Below are 14,310 nucleotides of genomic sequence, written 5' to 3'. Positions count from 1 at the left end.
AAAATACTTTTGCAGCGCAAAGCGAAACTCACTTGAAGGAAATTATGTCGGGTTTCCCCTTCCCGGCCTTCGTTTTCCTTAATTTGTAGATCTCTTTTGAGGTTTTCTTCAGCATCTTCTCCACCTTTTTATCCTCGGGACTCTTGCCGTTCTTGCCGCTCTCGGCCTGCGCTATGAGACTTTGGAATTTCTGGTCTTCCAGCAGCCATGTCGCTAGGTCGGTGTCGCCTTTCTCGCGCGCTTGTTCCAGCCGTTGCTTCAATTCGCGTAACCTGCTAAGCTCATCTTGGAGGTTGTTCAGTCTAGCATGCTGCGCTTGGAGATCTAATTCGAGATCCAACGACGTCCTCGCTGTCGGCGGTAAATGGGACGACTTCTTCGTGGCTTTGTAGCTGAGGGCGGAGGACGGTCGACGCCATCGCAGGGAACGTCTCTCCACCGAGTTTCGTTGGAAAGGTCCGCCTCTACGATAAAGTGGCATACTGCTGTCGCTGTCGCTGCGATTGAGCTGCACAAGACGAGAAACGAAAAATAAATAAATAAACAACAATGAAGAAAGAAATCTTGAAAATGTCGAAATTTGTATCTAAAAGTTATAATGGATAAATTCACGAAAAACAGAAAATTCTGCGATCTTTAAGCGACGTTTGGTCGAAAATTTTTGTATCTCGAAAGCTCGAGAGAGTTAAAATCCTTGTATTTCACGAACTCTCTTACTCTGTACGGAAAAACGAAGATACCAGTAAAAAAATTGATCGAAACTCACCCGGCAGATATAATGATTTCTGCTGACGGCCGCGCTAGGCGAGAACGTTTGACTCCTCTTGATCACAATAGAGTTCTTGTCGTCGTGAATAGCGCCAGGTGCGACACCAGCCGCGGAGAGCTTCCTTTGCTTACCCTGTTCCGGAATAAATATGCACTCGGTGTTTGTTTCCTTGTCCTGCGTTTGCCTCGTTTCCTCGTTCAACTCTTCGTCTTCCTGTTACGTTACAAATGGAGAATCGTTATAAATCTGGAGTCCAGAGTTTTCTTCTTAATAAAAAAAAGAAAACTATGCAGTCTCGACGGTGAACAATTTGAAATTCAACACAAGTTCAAGTTTTGACAGAAAATTACGCCAATCAAACAACGGCGGTAGGAAAATACCAAGTCCTTGTTAAATCAGCGATTGCGCTTTTAGTCGCCCCGATTTTTCGATAGGTCTTCCGGCAAATTCGAATGAACGGAAGCGATAAGTAAATAATCGCCTACTTGGTAGCTTTGCTCACCTCGTGCTCCAAAACATCCTCAAGAACGTTATCCTCCATCGTAAACTCCACGATGATACCTTCCTCGTCGCTGTCCTCGCTTCCGCTTTCGCTACCATCGTCCTCGTCCTCCTCCTCCGGGCTGTGCAGACAATTCAGCTCTTCCAGCCTCAGCGTCACGGCTGTTTGCAGTTCATCGCATCCCTGGTTTCTCGTCAAGGTGGACGTTTGAGAACTGATTATCGTACTCTCGTCGCTGCTCTCCTCCTTTGTATTTTGCGCGCTCCTGTACACCGAAATATCCGACTCCTGCTTGTCGTGCTTCGCCAGTCTGACGCTCGTCGAGGCGCCGTTGCTACTGGTACCGGAGCTGTCGGACGGTTGCATGAAGCGGAAGGAGAGTATATTGTACCATTTCACACTAGGAGATTCTGGACTGAAGTCTGCCAGCGAGACTTGCGCAGAACCCTGCAATCAAATCGGTCCGGGGATCGTTCAGAAAGGCTGATAACACTCTGTTTCGCTTTGTTCAACGTACAATCGCTCGTTTAATATATATGTAAATCGCTGTTCAAAAGAATCCCAGACGGCCGACTCTGTCAGAGCAGATTTCGTCAAATGCCCACAACAAATTTTGAAGGCAGAAAGACCGCAGATTGCACACGGGAACTGATTCGATATATTCGACATATTGCCAGCGTGTCAGCAGAAATACATGAAAATCACACAACTGGACCTGCTCGGTTTCTGCTAGTGAACTCTATACATACTGGAATGAGTGATCTATAGTTCTGGCTGTTGCCGAGAGAGAGGTGCGTTGGGTGAATCCTTGTCTCCTTCTAGTACTACCTGATTGGATAATCGCATATAAGTGACGCCCTTCTTCTCGTCATTTATATGCGACTATCCAATCAGGTAGTACTAGAAGGAGACAAGGATTCACCCAAACGCACCTCTCTCTCGGCAACAGCCAGAACTATAGATCACTCATTCCAGTATGTATAGAGTTCACTGGTTTCTGCCGACAATTTGTTGACAGCGTATGTTTCACAGACTCTGTTGCCGAAACAAAAGCCAAATGCGAACACAGTTGGCTATGGTTTTGGTGTGGGTTTCTGATAAATCTGCTAAAATTTTGCCGACAGGTAATGTGAACTTTTGGTCAATAATGAGTTGAGTATCGATTTCCCAGGGCAACTCGAATTCGCGATCGTGGTGTCATTCGTCATCGATTGAAGTGATCTCGGAGTAAAGTGAGAACTTGATCGCGCACTGGATAGAATAGGCTTGAGAAAAGTATACGTACCAAACATTTCTCGGCCTCGGTGCACCAGAGTGTCACCTGCAGCGTTTTCGTGTACAGCTTGTTGAGCGGCACGGCGATCGGGAACGTCTCGCCGAAGGTCGGCTTTCGCAGATCGACGACGGATTTCGTGCAGCACGTGTGGTTGACGGGCGGCTGCATCGGCAGCAGGGCGGCTTTGATGTACCTGAAACGCGAGGCGAGAGAAGAACGTTAGTTTCGCGGGTCAAAGGGGCGTTTCGGCGCGTAGCTGCAGTTTCAGGCCGCGGATTCGCTCGCGAGCTATCAATTATTCTCTAAAAGGATATTCAGACGAAAGCAAATAGAATCCGAGAGAAGGCGCGCTCTCCTTCTCTCTCCGTCTCCTTCCATTCATCGGCGGGATTGGAAAACGTGAGTTCACCGCTGCGAAAGATGGATCATTAATCAAACGCTCCCGCGTAACTATACACATTAATCTGTCTCCCTTCCTCGGCCGTCGAAGCGTCGTGCCGTTTCGCGAATTTATGGCCGGTGGCCGGGCACAATGGCCGCGGGAATAAATTCCCGAGTGGCTGTAAAGCTAATTGCGAGACGCGGTATCGCTGATAATAGCCGGCTCTTACGTAACGAAGGTGAGCGCGACGCGCGGCTGGTCAATGATCCAGACACACAAGTGCGCGACAAGGATTTCATAATTACATTCCAATTTCAGATTACCGTCGGCGGAGCGGGGGGAGGGGGGGGGCTCGAGTGATCGATCGGCCGGTCAACTCGGGTCATTAAGATTGCGAACGGCGAATAGACAAAAGTTGAGTGCGTTTGCGTAACTCGCCGGCAGGTTGATATAACATTGCGCAACCGGGTTATTTAATCGGCGAAGTTATTTTTAAAAACGAGATACCGTTCGCGCGGAATAGCGCGAGCTATCAGCGGCGACTGTACGCCTCGCGAGATGTTAACTAATCGCCGATATAAATATTTGTCTTGCGAGGAACGAGAGTTGTGGCTAAACCGGTGCAACGGTCGGCAGCGCCGGGGCAGTTGGTGAAATATCGCCTGGAATATATTGTTTCGAGGTGTATCAGAGGAGTCAAGTAGAGATACTCACACTTGCGCGTTATCGGGTATGAAAAGCGCGGCCAGATTTCTCGCACGCTCGATGCCAACGTGGAGCAGTCCGTCGCTCACCGAATACCTGATAATCGTAAGATTGTAGACTTTAGATCAGTTGTTCGTTTCAAGATCCGAATAATTCGCAAGAAAATACAAGCGTGACTAATAGTAAACTTGCGCGTAACAATTTGTTGTAATAAAGTAAATGACAATGTTGATACGTTATTTGAAAAACATTCTAATGTAACACCGAAGATTAAACAATATTTTAAGAACAATTTGGATTTGCCATAATGATCTTCCTGTAAACAATAATTGTTTGTAAGGTCACTTTACAATTTGACAACGTAACAAATTCTTAACAATTGCATAGCAAAGATCATTTTCTGGCAAAACGAATATGTTTATTTAATACTCGTACGCGAATTTGCCTTGTTCGACATTTTTAACGCACAATCTATAAATAAGATGAACGAAGCGCACCTCAGTTTAATCTGCACCTGCGCCGTCTCCAAGCTCATTTCGCTGGAAGCTAACGGGTCCACGTCGGAAATGGGCCCGGACAATCTCTTCCGGTTGCACGCCTCGAAGACACCCGAATCACCCGCGACGCTCTCGTCGGAGACCGCGGCGGAGACGGATCTGGTGTTGGTGCCGGAACTGCTGGCCCTAGACCTGATCCCGGTAGGCGGTGGCGTCTCGCTGATCGGCGACAAGGGAGGTGGCTCCTGCGGCAGGGACGGCGGCGGTGCCTGCTGCAGTTGCAGCTGCGCGCCACTCGCGCCGGGCCTGCCCAGGCCGCTGCCCTGGGACATGTTACTCGACTGCAGCTCGACGGGCGGATGAGGACCGATCACGAGTTTCAGACGATCCTGCGAATTGACGGAGCAGGGCTGTTCTTGGTGCGGCGCTACTCCTTGCTGCTGACTCAGCCTGAATTCTGACAAACGGTCCTCCAATTGATTCCCGTCCAGGTGCGACGCGACAGTGCCGCTAATCGCCGTCGTTGTCGTAGCCGTCGCAGGTGCTGCTCTCTGATACTGCCTCCTCTGCTGCTCCACCTGCTCGTAAGCTGGCGGCGGGCCCATCGGCGCGTTTTCGTACAACGGCGACACCGGCGGGCTGACGCTGGACAAGCTCGATCTTGGGGAGAGACTGGGCTGAGATCTGCCGGGCGAGGGTGTGCCGACGAGATTGCTCTGCTCGGAACCACGCAACAGTCTCTCGACACGTCTGTGAAGATCAACCATATCGACCGGTCGCTCCTGCTGTAAGTTAACCGATCCCATACACTGCGGGCCACCGTAAATGTCCGTGAAACTCAGTCCGGAACTTAGGGAACCCTTGCTGCTCGTCGTGCTGAGGCTTCCGAGACTGGAACTGCTGCTCACCGACAACGTGCTGGCGCTCAAAGTCTTCAATTGGCCCTCCAACATCGCCATTGAGCGCAGCGCGTTCCTGAGTTGCTGCAGTAACAGCTGCTTCTCCTCGTGGAGTCGCACGCGATCGGTAATGGTCTTGTTCGAAAGCTCGAACGCGGTATTAAGATCCTGCTCGAGCCTGCGAATCTCCAGCTGTATCTTCTTCATGTCCTGCTGCGTCCTCGTACGCGGTGTAATACTACGCAATTCTCTCAGCAACTGCTCCTTCTCCTGGAACAGTAGCAGCTTGTCCTTGTCGCTCTCGGTTTGACCCGGCGTCACCTTCTCTTCGAGATCCGCCAACTGCTGTTGTATATGCTGGATCTGTTTTCTCGCCTCGTCGTATTGCAGCCTCATTCGCGCCATCTCGGCCAGCCGAGTGCCGATCGGCACCAGCTCGCCCGAGAGATCGGTCTGGGAAGCCGTGCTGAGCTTCTCCTGTGGCAAGCTGAGCGTGCTAGCTTCCGGACTGCCCTCGCATAGCTGCAACCTTGTCAGTTCGTCCTTTAACTGCGCGAGCGATTGCATCAACTCGGCCTTTTCCTTCTCGCCCGAGCTCAACGACTTCTGGATGTTGCGGAGCTCCGTCATGATCGCCTGCGCCTCCATGATATTGTAGCATCCACCATGATGGCTGCTCAATTTTTGTTCCACACTGTGGAAAGAAACAGACCGCGAGAGTTATAACTACGCTCAAGTGTTATAAATTATAAATACTACAAGCGGTGTAATTTGATAATCATTAATAAAAATGTATTTGATAATCATTTGTAAAAGAAAGAGTACAATTCTACATCGATAAGACTTCGATTTCTCAAATCTAAATTTTGCATAAGATCTCATTGTCAGTAAAATGCGTATAGATAATTTTCGTCGAGTTTTGCACTTCTTAAATTAAATCTTAAATCTCCCCGGCAAGACCGAGAAATTACTTAGATACAGTTTAGTAGAAAAATTGATCGTCGCCGATCAATGTTCGCGTGTGTAATACCTGGCGAGAGTATCCACTCCTCGTTGCGTGCAATTCATCTCCGCTCGAATCTGCTCGAGTTCTCGTTTCAGTCGAGAAACTCGGCTCCTCGCGAGTGCCACGTCCGATTTAAGCAGGTCAGGGTCGTATTTGGTGCTCAAGGAACTCGAGCTGGAACACACTGCGAGCCACAAACGCCCGTTCAAACACTTTCCGATGGTGAGAACTTTTTTCTGCCTACTCGCGTTACAATTTATTTAAAGCCCGGTGTTCAACCGCGTAAATAAAATTCAAAATTCGCAAACTATCGAGCGTAACAATTTTCTTAATTCATCGTGACGTTCCGCAATCTTGTTTCAGCGATGGAACACTTTTTCGATCGCGATAGGATTGGCAAAGCATTCGTAAATGTAAGCCGCGTATAAAGTGCACAATTTATCCAAGTTACTTATTAATTCCAAAAACCGATTAAAATCCACATTTTGCAAATTACACTCACAACTTGTACGCGATGCGCCAAGGGTGGTTAAGGCATTATTGAGGTGATTGTACTCATCCTGCGCCAGGCAGAGCCTTTGCTGTTTTACGTCATAGATCTCCTTCTTCGCCTATAACACAAGAATTGATAGAACCTTTTTAGAACAACTGTCACCAGACGATTCTCGTATCAATATCATATATGATGTAACACTCGTTTTCATATCGATCACTGTAATCGACAAAAATGTCGTTGCTCGCAACATGCCAAGTTAATTAGACATCAAACGCTAAAGGGACTTGACGTAGTTGTGTAACTTTTGAACGGTAGTTATTTAAGTTTTTAGGTGATTCCGCTTCCATAAATAGTAGCGTCGCCGAGCTGTACGGTTTTCAATTATTTATTTAGCGATCACGTGCAAATTGCGCGCGCTAGAATGTCAGATGGTATCCTCTGTACATAAGAAGATTATACGTGAAGAAATATAATAAGTCAGGAAGATTAACGAAGTCCATCGAGAAGAGAAATCCACGGAGACAAATAGCGTAATCTTTCTTTAAAATAAAAAATAAAAAGGGCTCTTCGAAATAATCATTGACGAAGGTCTACGTTCCGTATAACATTTTGCCAGATAATTAGGATGAAAAAGATTTAATCGCGTCAGCATCAACATATAATATAATCCTTGATTCTTGATAGGACATTTCACACATGGAAAGTTAAATTAAATATTCTTATTATGCATTTTTACGGTTATCCCATATGCGAAATCACTGTATACCCAACATGTGGAATAACCACACGGTTTCTTATACAAGGAATGCATCACGATACGCCGGTCTCGTTGAAAAATATTTCGACGGCCCACATTCGCGCGGGCACATAATCACGTTCCGCCGTAAAAGAATATTTACTGCTTTAAAACCTCGATGATGAAATTTTGCGAAGCACCTTCTTAAAGACGAGAATGTGTGATGTTACGTTGCAGAGGCACTAAAATACACTCGATTACCGTCTTCGGAGAGAAGAAACGATGCGCGATATTAACTGGCGGTATCGACAAGTACTCTCAAGCACTTTCTTACGAGTAATCCCAAGTGAGCCCTTACATATTCGCAGTAGTAATACGCTGTGGTATCGTCGGTATCGTTGCGCTGGTAACACTGTTCCCAGTAGAACCTCTGTATCTGCTCGTCGTTCTCGTAATCATTGTGATAGCACATCCTCATGCGATATTGAGACACGACGTTCTCGTAGATCTGCTCTTGCTGCTGCTGTTGTTGCCGCTGCTGAATTAAGCGTTGCTGTTGATACTGAAGATACGTCGGAGGTTGCAAACTTCTGAGTTGCTGTTCCTGCGTCTGCTGTTGCAGATGCTGCCGCTGCTGTTGTTGTTGATGATGATGATGATGATGATGATGATGATGGTGATGATGATGATGATGGTAATTGTCCACGTAGTTACGGTACTGATGTGCCGGTACGAGTATGCAGAGAGTGTACTGACGGTCCATGCCGAGTACACGGTGGACTGCGTGCACTCTCTGTGGCTACGCGATGCCTTTCTTCCTCCTGTTCCTCCTCCTCCACCTCTGCTTTTTCCTCTTCTTCCTCTCTTCTTTCTATTCCTCTTTCACTTCTCTTTCTCTCTCCCTTTTTCTCTTTCCGCCTCCTTTCGTTTCTCCACTTCTTCGCTTCCTCCTCTCGATCCCGTCTCGTGCCCTCCTGCGCTCTCGTGTACTCTTCTATCTCCTCTTTTCTCCTCGTCTCATCTTCGCGAAGGCCTCCTCGAGACTGGCCGGTGTACGGGGCCCGAAATTCCGATCCCCACCTCCGTGGGTCTCAATTTTTAAGGGATCCCACCTTTTTTCCTCTTTTTGCGTTCTCTTCCTTCGCTTCTTGCATCGTCCGGCCAGTCCTGCCTACCCCCTCTTTACGGTATCCGTCCTATCCCTCCCCCAATACCCCTTTTACCCCTACTACCGCAACCTCACGCACACAGATTCTTTCCTCTCCTCAACGGGATGGAGCACAAACTGGCTCCACGTACTCCCTCTTCATCCTCTTCCTCCTTCTCTTCTTCTTCTGCTTCTTCTTCTTCTTCTTCATCTTTTCCTCTCTCATTCCAGACGCTTCCTCCATCGTATATTTTTCATGCCGTCTCTCTCACTTCTCGGCGGCCTCAAGCGCGCCTCTTTCTTACCCGACGTAAAAAGGCGGGCCTCAGCAGCCTCGACAGGATTGTCGCAATCAGGATCTCGGTATAAACTCTAAGCTCTGGTTTAGAAAGGATTTAGTTTAAAATTTAAATGACAACATAATGCCTCGCTGCCTCCGGCGTTGAAAGAAAGTCAGTTAACATGCTCTACAATTGGGTCCTGAGACTGACAATCAGACTATTAAATTTACTTTAATAATCAATTACTTAAATGGGTTTCAAAGTGCTTCTCCCTTAAAGAAATATAAGTTCATGTAACTTTGCTTGAAATATTAAATTTTGTTGCTCGACAGGAAGAATAAGACAGTCCTACGTTTTTATACTAAAATATATTAAAATGTCACTTGTACATCTTACGTACACATTGCATGTATGTAAAAGTGTATAAATAGTAAAATAGTAAAAAAGTATTAATAATAACAAAAAATAATCTTGCAAATACTTTTGATATCGGAGCAAGATAAAATCTCGAGTGGAGCGTAATCAAATAAATTCCTCTACAGTGTGCAAAGTGTCAAAGTGTCCATGTTTATCATCATCATTATTCCGGCCCTCAAGAGCGTCTATTTTTTCAGACCCGCGGAATGTCGTCGCACGCAATGTAATCCAGAAGCGCAGGGCGCCCGAGGGCCAGCGCACGATTCTGTCATTGGTGGGGACGAGCTATGAGGACAGGAGCAAGCAGAGGAAGGTGGACGAGAGGGTAGCCAGGATTGCCGAGGATCAGCGGAGGATGAGGACGAATGGATGAAGGAGAGGTAGGACGAGGCATGAAGAAGGGACGCGATGGAAGGGCAAGGAAAGAGAAGGGAAAAGGGGAGAGCGGGGAGGAGATCCGGCGAGGTCACGGTACGACCCTGCTTCAACGTGGTCGCATCCGTCGGGGCCTTGCCGTCGGTAGTAGAACCGACCTTGAGTCGCGCATTATGTCCCGTCCTTGTTGGAATTTCTGGGGCCCCTACTGGCCCCATCAGCCGTGTCTCCGGATGATCATCTAAGAGCGGGCCCAGCCGGCAGGGCCCTCGCTCGTTGCGCGCCGCCCCACCACTCTCCGCCAATCGCGGGGACTCGCCTCATCCGTGGGGCTCCAGTATGTGCACCGGAGGAGAGCACACGGGTTCTTTCCGCTCCCTCTCCCTCTCCCTTACCCCTCCCCCTTCCCGCCTTTTCGCATCCTCACCACACGAAACCATCACGATCTTTTTCTCTTCCTCCCCTCCACGCCATTCTTCCTCTTCGTCCTCAAAACGTCGGAGAGAACCCACGGCGCCTCGCGCACATATTTCTCGGTCCATACTATTATTATCGAGAGAGCACACAGATGGTATCAAGTACGGGCCTGTTCGTCCGCTCCGCGGAAAGGGGCCTTATTTTTCCACCCGCCTGTCCTCCCGCCCCAACCTCATCCTTCTCCCTCTCCATCTCTTCCTCCATCGCCGCCACCGCCGCCGCCGCCGCGACGGCCCGGCGACCTCCGACTAGCGCATTCTTTTTTCGTTCTATGGACTAACTTTCTTCTTCTCTTCCCCGGGACGGCGAAATGACTTCGATTTCCGACAGGAAATCTCCGGCCCGCTCTTCGGTTCCAGTCGTCACTCTCCCCCAAGATTTCGACCTCTTCCGTACATATATTCGTGTTGTATTTTATCCTCAACGTTATTCTTTCTCTTGGGTAGCTTTCGAAAACGCCATGGTAAAAGAACATACATGTATAGGTACACATGTATTTTGTATACGCAATATTATAATAATTATGCACATATTTCGTTATTTGTCTAGTAATTCTGTAGCTCTACAGTTTCAAAATTTCATGTCGTAAACTGTCTTCCGCTATTAATATTCAAGTTGTAACCACGAAACACACATGTAAGATTTGACGCCTGATTCAACATAATCGATTCTGTTTGCAGGTCTAGCTCAAGTACCAGGATCTTGCATCCCTGTTTCTCGGGATCGCTTGTCCAGGACATATCTCCCGCCCGAAGGGACTCGAAGGAACGAGGGCTCTTCAGCGACAGCCGCATTCCAAGCGAGACGCCTAATACCGTTCCTAGCATGACAAAAAACAAAAGGTCATCGCGAAGGATACGAGGGGCGTAAGGTACGGCGGGATCATACGAGGAGGAAGACGAGCCGCGCGTCGTCGGGACCGCAGAGGGGAGAGAGGGGACGCGACAGGACGAGGAGGAGGCGGAAGGCGTCTCTTGGATATATTCCTGCGCAAACGGCCGCGATTTATACCGCCTGGAGCTCGCTATCCTAGGAGCCGAATGCCTAACTGATTGCTGAATTCCATTCCATCGGCCTGCCTTCTCTCCCTCTCCCTTCTTTCACTCTTTCTCTCTCTCCCTCTTCCTCCCTCTCCTTCTCTCTTCCTGCTCCTCGTTCTCGCGAGCGCCTTGCGTCCTCCGCCTTGGGAATGCTACGAGAAACCACGAACGTCGTCGTTTGCTCTCGTTCAAAATTCCAGCCGCCTCGATAGAACCATCTCACCGAGAGTTTCGTCCCCGATCTCGGACAATTCCGATGAGAATTGTCGATATGAACTTACTCCGTTAAGTAATTAATAAAATTCATAAGGCTCTCGTGTGGTAAACACAAACTCGAAGGAATAAAGACTAAAAAACCGTGACAAGATGTTAGTGTCTAAATATTTCTCCTTTTAAATTTATTGCAAAAATATATTAACTCAGCCAGGGTTTGAACCTGGACCTCCCTACCACTCTAGGCGGGCGTCTCACCAATTCGACCACTGAGGCATGTACGTACATGGTGAGACGCCCGCCTAGAGTGTAGGGAGGTCCAGGTTCAAACCCTGGCTGAGGTAATATTTTTCCCAATAAATTTCTTTAATTAGAATTTGCCAGCCAAGCGTCGTCTAGCAATTTTCTACAAAGTATATATATGTGTGTGTACCGTTCTCTTCAAAGAACAGCAGTTCTCGAATGGAGACTCGCGCGAAAAATGTTAAATTATCAAAAACTGTTTCGCACTTCAAACCGTGGTTCCCCGCGTCCGTCCTGTTTAAACGGATCTATTAAAAATTACACGTACCCGACCTCCTTTTTCTTTTCTCTCATTTCACGTTAGGATGACTCGCCGCGTCGGCTCACTAATGACTCGAAAGAATTCTTATCTTGGATGAGAAGGGAGATTAAAAGAGTCGAAGGATTATACAAAGAGGAATAGATTACCGATCCCGATTACCAATTAATCGGTCATTTTCCGATTACATTCCACGCGCGCGCGATAGTAAAAGTGATTACGCGGACTTGATACTTTCTTAAGACCGAATCAGACTAGCAATTGCTGACTCGGATTGGATTGTTGACGTTTGGCGATTGCCCTCTAGCCAATGAGAGCCGATTAAATCGCTGGTTGCTTTACTCTCAACAATTGCTAGTCTGATTCGGTCTTTACTTGGTATCGTCAAATCATGCCCGCGCTCTCATCGACCGTCATTGGAGAAATTTCTCGTTAAGAAACATTATTAATTTACGAGCGAGATGCCCCGTCTACTTTACCACATTAGCGCATAGGTAAAGCCGGTTAAAGCGAATCAAGCGAGAGATTTCCAATTATGTCCGACCCTGAGAATGAGAATTTTCGAGGACGCTCAGGTGCAATTTGCACACGACTGTCGCAATGGTGTCAAAATGCTTAAGCATTCCTCGAAAGGCACGATTAAGGCCTGTGTCCACGATGTTAGAACTTGGCCCCAGTTCTAGTTCCGAGAAATGTATGGCCAATCAATTTGCAGCTTTTATGGAATAGCTGTAAGTTGATCGCACGGTAAAAAAAAGTATGTGAAATTACATACATAATTAGTGTAGCGACTACGCTATTAATAACGGAAATATATAATATATACTTTTACAAAACAATTTTTTTTACTCTTTGTTGTGTAAATACTTGTTTATACGCGATGAAAAATTACAAAAAAAATTATAAAATTTACACAATTAAAGCAAGCAGTTTACTTGTTACACGAGGTAATAAGTTTATCTACGAGGTGTAAATTTACTGACGTATGTAAATACACACCTTTAATACTAATAGATATGGTCCCAATATTACCCACTATAATAATTGTAATTTTACATGTGACTTGTTTACAATGTGGCTACACATTTCTCGAAACTAGAACTTGGACCAAGTTCTAGCATCGCGGACACAGGGCCTTTGGTCTCTCGGCCGGCGGAATCCGCATGAGTATCAGGGTCGCGTATACACTTGGAAGGTGAATTCGTCCACGATGATAATTCTCGCGGTCGTTGCGGTGGAGCGTATAACGTACGCGTGCACGCACGTGTGCTATCTCGGTGGCATCATCTCGGCACTCGGGCGCGCGGGATCTTTCCGCGCGATGAAAGGACGATGTCCGTGACGAGAGCTGCACTAGGAAGAAAATATATGGGGAGGTCGGCGGGAATGCGTTTCCGAGAGGAGAGACAGCGAAAAGGGTGGGAGCGAGTAAACAGGAGAGTTACGAATGAGGGAATGGACCAGAGGAGACGGAGAAAACTGGAATGCCGGAGGAAGAAATGGTAAAACAAGACACGGCGGAAGGACGGGGAGAGAGGTCCGAGAAATAGACGGGGATGCGAGGAGATGGAGTAAACTTGCGAATGAAGTGTAGCGGGGAAGAAATGAAGAGGAGGGGGGAGAAGAAGGCGAATGAAAGTGTTGCGCTTGTATATCGCTCAAGCGCAAATAAAGATAGAGCCAACGAGAAAGCCGGCAAGAAGCAAACAGAGATGGCAATACTTGGGAAGAAGCGAAAGGTCGGCGAAGCAAATTTGAAACGGAAGAAACCGAGACGATTGGCAACGGAAGATGCCCGAGAATTGACAACCGAACACTTTGCGTGGGCTGATAAGAGGAAGCACTGCATTTAGGTAAGACAGGAGCGCGGTTGTGCGGATTTTTTAGCTCGTCTATGCCATTCTGTACCGATTGTACTACGAGCGCCGTGAGAGTTTGACACTATGCCAGAGAGATGATTTCCGCGCGAGCGAGGAGGACGAGCGAGCTAGAACTCGAGATAGGAGGGCCGAGAGAGACAGAGAGAGAGAGAGAGAGAGAGACGGAGAACAAGGCAGGAAAGAACGAGGAAAGAGGGAAAGAGAGGCCGCGGCCGAGAAGTTCACGTTGCAAGGAGTAATGGCAAGGAAGGAGGCCCGCTCGCTCGCGCTCGCTCGCGCGGATGGTGATGGTGGCGGCAGTGGAGACGGCGGAGGAGGAGGGATCGGAATGCAGCCGAGTGAGGAATTCCGACCCCTCCCGCATATTTATCTGAGCGCGCGGCGCGGCGCGGAGGCAGCGGGACCTGGGTCGGGCCCGGTCCGCGGGGCCCCCTTTTATAGTGCGCCAACCACGCGGGCTCGCGCGCGGAGAGGGAGTACAAATAAAGGAGAGAAGAAGCGAGGCAACAGAGAGAAACAGAAAGAAAGAAAGAGAGAGAGAGAGAGAGAGAGAGAGAGAGAGAGAGAGAGAGAGAGAGAGAGAGAGAGAGAGAGAGAGAGAGAGAGAGAGAGAGAGAGAGAGAGAGAGAGAGAGAGAGAGAGAGAGAGAG

The 14,310-nt window shown here is 48.0% G+C and overlaps 2 protein-coding genes across 2 annotated transcripts in view; both read right to left on the bottom strand.

Moving 5' to 3' along the window:
* LOC105567644 (protein kibra) overlaps positions 1-14,310 on the bottom strand; it is a 72,743-nt gene that overhangs the window by 3,165 nt on the left and 55,268 nt on the right. The window contains exons 4-11 of the mRNA XM_012022680.1: positions 6,539-6,647; positions 6,061-6,220; positions 4,132-5,724; positions 3,644-3,730; positions 2,557-2,740; positions 1,272-1,718; positions 767-982; positions 33-508 (exon numbers count right to left, since the gene is read on the bottom strand). Coding sequence (XP_011878070.1) covers positions 33-508; positions 767-982; positions 1,272-1,718; positions 2,557-2,740; positions 3,644-3,730; positions 4,132-5,724; positions 6,061-6,220; positions 6,539-6,647 — 3,272 coding nt within the window. The remainder of the gene's footprint in view (positions 1-32; positions 509-766; positions 983-1,271; positions 1,719-2,556; positions 2,741-3,643; positions 3,731-4,131; positions 5,725-6,060; positions 6,221-6,538; positions 6,648-14,310) is intronic.
* Positions 7,509-8,100, bottom strand: LOC105567643 (putative cyclin-dependent serine/threonine-protein kinase DDB_G0272797/DDB_G0274007). Its single transcript, XM_012022679.1, has one exon. The coding sequence runs from the start codon at positions 8,029-8,031 to the stop codon at positions 7,561-7,563; it is 471 nt and encodes a 156-aa protein (XP_011878069.1). The 5' UTR covers positions 8,032-8,100; the 3' UTR covers positions 7,509-7,560.

The sequence above is a fragment of the Vollenhovia emeryi genome, unplaced genomic scaffold (genome assembly GCF_000949405.1).
Source record: "Vollenhovia emeryi isolate VEMERY1.0 unplaced genomic scaffold, V.emery_V1.0 DF939136.1, whole genome shotgun sequence".
Lineage (NCBI taxonomy): Eukaryota > Metazoa > Arthropoda > Insecta > Hymenoptera > Formicidae > Vollenhovia > Vollenhovia emeryi.
Note: the sequence above shows the minus strand (reverse complement) of the source record. Positions and strands in the feature narration are given on the sequence as shown.

Coding starts and splice junctions, on each gene's coding strand:
- LOC105567643 (XM_012022679.1), bottom strand. CDS start 8,031: ATGGACCGTCAGTACACTCTCTGCATACTCGTACCGGCACATCAGTAC.